General features: G+C 39.0%; 1 protein-coding gene across 1 annotated transcript; it reads left to right on the plus strand.

The window, feature by feature from the left end:
- Positions 1-293: 293 nt before the first annotated feature.
- Positions 294-1,060, plus strand: LOC145130179 (uncharacterized). Its single transcript, XM_079065019.1, has 2 exons — positions 294-365; positions 479-1,060. Exons 1-2 carry the CDS (start codon positions 294-296, stop codon positions 1,058-1,060), a joined length of 654 nt encoding a protein of 217 aa, XP_078921145.1.
- Positions 1,061-3,664: the final 2,604 nt, after the last annotated feature.

Consider the following 3,664-nt stretch of genomic DNA (forward strand, 5'->3'; position numbering starts at 1 on the left):
ACGTAAGAAGGAATGACTACCCTATGACAAGTACAAGAAGGCGAAGGAGGAAAAATACAAACAAAAGACGCGAGGGTTTTATCAAAGAGAAGAACCAGTACAAGAGAAGAAAACAGATTTTGAAGCTATGCTTACACGATTTGCATCCACATCCGAGAAAAGACATGACGAGACCGACGCGACGATACAAGATCAACAAGCGATGATGAAGGACTAGCAAGAATTAACGAGAAATCAGCAAGCCTCGATCCTCAACATCGAGAAGCAACTCGGGCACCTTGCAAAGCAATTCAATGAGCGGTCACTGGGTGGACTTCCGAGCAAAATCCGAGGGTAATACATATATGTTGTCACAACAAGAAGTGGTAAAATAATCACTCCTTTAGCCCCAATCCAGAATAAAGATCCAAAAGTGGTGCAGGAAGTAGGAAAAGAATACCGAGAATCACAAACTGACGATTCAACACGGTGTGTTCAGGAGAAGAACACGACGTGTTTTCCGCTTGATGAAAATAAAAACCCTCCAATCAAGCCGTATCAGCCTCCATTTCCATTCCTGAGCCGCGCTAGACAAGAAAAGCATAATGAAGATTACAAAAAGTTTCTGGAACATATAAAGGCCCTCCAAATCAACATTCCATTCATCGAGGCGGTTGCTCAAATGCCCAAGTATGCCAAGTTCTTGAAAGACCTTCTCACAAATAGAAAGAAGATGGAGGAAGCATCTAAGGTGTTTTTGAACGAGAATTGCTCAGCTGCAATGTTAAATAAACTACCGAATAAAATGGGAGACCCATGGAGTTTGACTTTGCCATGTCAATTCGGGAATTTGGCTACAAGCTACGCATTGGATGATTCAGGGGCGAGTGTGAATCTTATACCTTATTCGTTCTTCAAGAAGTTGAACCTCTTGGAACCAAGACCTATCCGTATGGCGATCCATTTAGCTAACAAGACGGTGACGTTTCCAAGAGGGATATGCGAGGACCTTCTAGTAAAAGTTGACAAGTTCGTATTTCCTGCAGATTGTATAGTGCTAGACATGGAAGAAGACCATTAAGTGCGTATCATTCTTGGGAGACCTTTATTTAGCACCGCTTGCGCCATAGTGGATGTGCGAGAGTCCAAACTTACTCTCCGAGTAGGAGATGATTCAGTCACTTTTGGAGTCGATAGAGCCATGAAGCATTCAAGGTTTAGTGATGAAAAGATTTTATCGGTGGACACATTTAAAGAGCTAGCAAAAAAGAGAATTAGCTGGATGGAAAGAAGACAAGATAGTTGGATTCACATTCCTTTCAGAAGGTGACTTTGATGCTGGAAAAGATTTGAAATAGATAGAGAGGTTACTTGAGGAAAGCGAGTTTGAAGAATTAAAAAGACATTGTGAACACACAACACGGCGTGTTGAGGAGCTCAACACGACGTGTCGGAACGAAAAAACACGACCTGAAGGGTTAACTGGCCACAACACGACATGTTCTGTTGATACACACGTCGTGTTCAATGTTAAAAAACAGAATTAGAGCTGAAGACTTTGTTGGAACACTTAGAATATGCATTTCTAGAAGAGGATGATCAAAAGCCGGTGATTATTGCTTCTGACCTCACACCAACCGAAAAGGAAGACCTCGTTACGGTTTTGAAGAAAAGGAAGAATGTCATCGCTTGGAAGATTACAAATATTAAAGGGATTAGCCCTTCCTATTGCTCGCACAATATCAACCTTGAAGAAGGCGCAAAACCAATAGTGCATCTTCAGAGGCGATTGAACCCAAACATGCAAGATGTGGTCAAGAAGGAGGTTGTCAAGATTTTAGATGCCAAGATCATATACTCCATCTTCGATAGTCAATGGGTGACTCCAGCTCAAGTAATGCCAAAGAAAGGAGGGATGACGATCATAAAAAACAAGAAGAATGAGCTTATACCTTCACAAACAGTAACCGATTGGCTAGTGTGCATCGATTACCGAAAGCTAAACGATGCCACTTGCAAAGAACACCTCCCTCTTCCTTTTATAAATCAAATGCTTGAGCGATTTTCTGGTTATTGCTATTATTGTTTTCTAGATGGCTTTTCAGGTTATTTACAAATTCCTATTGACCCAATTGGTCAGGAGAAGACGACTTTCACTTGTCCAAGTGGAACATTTTCATATCGACGCATGCCTTTTGGATTATGCAATGTGCGGACTACCTTTCAACGATGCATGACGGCTATATTCCATGATATGGTGGAAAATTTTATGGAAGTGTTTATGTATGATTTCTTTGTCTTTGGTTCTTCTTTTAATTATTGTCTTTCTAACCTTGATTTGATGCTTGCTAGGTGTGAAAAGACCAATTTAGTTTTAAATTGGGAAAAATGTCATTTCATGGTGAAGGAAGGAATCGTATTAGGTCATAAAGTGTCCAAATCGGGCATTGAGGTAGATCGAGCAAAGATCGATACTATTTCTAAGTTACCCCCACCGACCAATTTGAAGGGTGTTAAGAGTTTTTTTAGGTCATGCGGGTTTTTACCGCTGTTTTATTAAAGATTTTTCTAAAATAACAAGACCTTTGACTCAACTACTTTTAAAAGATGAACCTTTTAATTTTTATAAAGAATTCTTAGAAGCTTTTGAGATTTTAAAAGAAAATTTTGATGGGTTTTGATCAATACATCAATCCTATGGTGTACATGCAAACCCCAATGTTTGGATCTAGATTTTCTAATTGTACATGCAATAAACTTCCAAGACCTGCAAACCCTAAATCTAGCATACCAATTTCGAATACAACATATGAAATTAGGGTTTAGATCTTACCTTGATTGTTATGTAGCAATAACAATCACAATCCTTCTTGATATTGACTTCTGAAAGCCTAGTGCCTCAAGTGTTGCACCTCTAATGGAGTCACAAACACCATGAGCAACAATATGATTTAGGAGAAGGAGGAGGAGGCACGAAACGTCTAAGAACCCTTAGGGATTACTTTCACACGTTTTTGGGGCCTTAGGGGTTCCTTATATAGTTAGGCTATTAGGGTTTTCAACCAAAAAACCCTAATCTGACTGCTTAGGCCCTAAGCAGCCCATGGACTCCCTCCTTAGAGGCCTTGGACGAATTATAATGGGTTTCCCCATAGATTTCGTCCACTCCAACTTCTATGGAGTCCATTAGCCCAATTTATGCAATTATCTTATAATTACAATATCAGTCCCCTTTATTTAATTAATCTCTTTTAGCCACAAAATTAATTCTTAATTAATTCTTGACTAATATTAATTAAACAATATGATTTCCTTTTAATATATTATTCATATAATATATTAATAAATCATAATTAATCCTCTTTCTCCTAAGTTAATCTTATCAGTTGCTATGGTGAAGGCAACCCAAAAGGACCATGCTCGTAATCGGGCCAGGTACATACCAAAATAGTTATGGGCTTAGACACCTAATCCAACAGTCTCCCACTTGGATAAGTCTAATAACTATTTTGCATATGACTTCAGAACCTGATAAGCAATCGTAGCTTTCAAAAGCCGTTGTCGAACTCTGATCTTATCAGAAACGTGTCCTTTAGATAAGGGATCATATGTTCCTCCATTCTAGATATCGTATGAACTGAGACATGGATTTAAATCATACTCTCTGTTCACGTGTTGTTTCCAG

This window comes from Lactuca virosa, chromosome 8 (assembly GCF_052849685.1).
Source record: "Lactuca virosa cultivar CGN04683 chromosome 8, Lactuca_virosa_CGN04683_v6, whole genome shotgun sequence".
Lineage (NCBI taxonomy): Eukaryota > Viridiplantae > Streptophyta > Magnoliopsida > Asterales > Asteraceae > Lactuca > Lactuca virosa.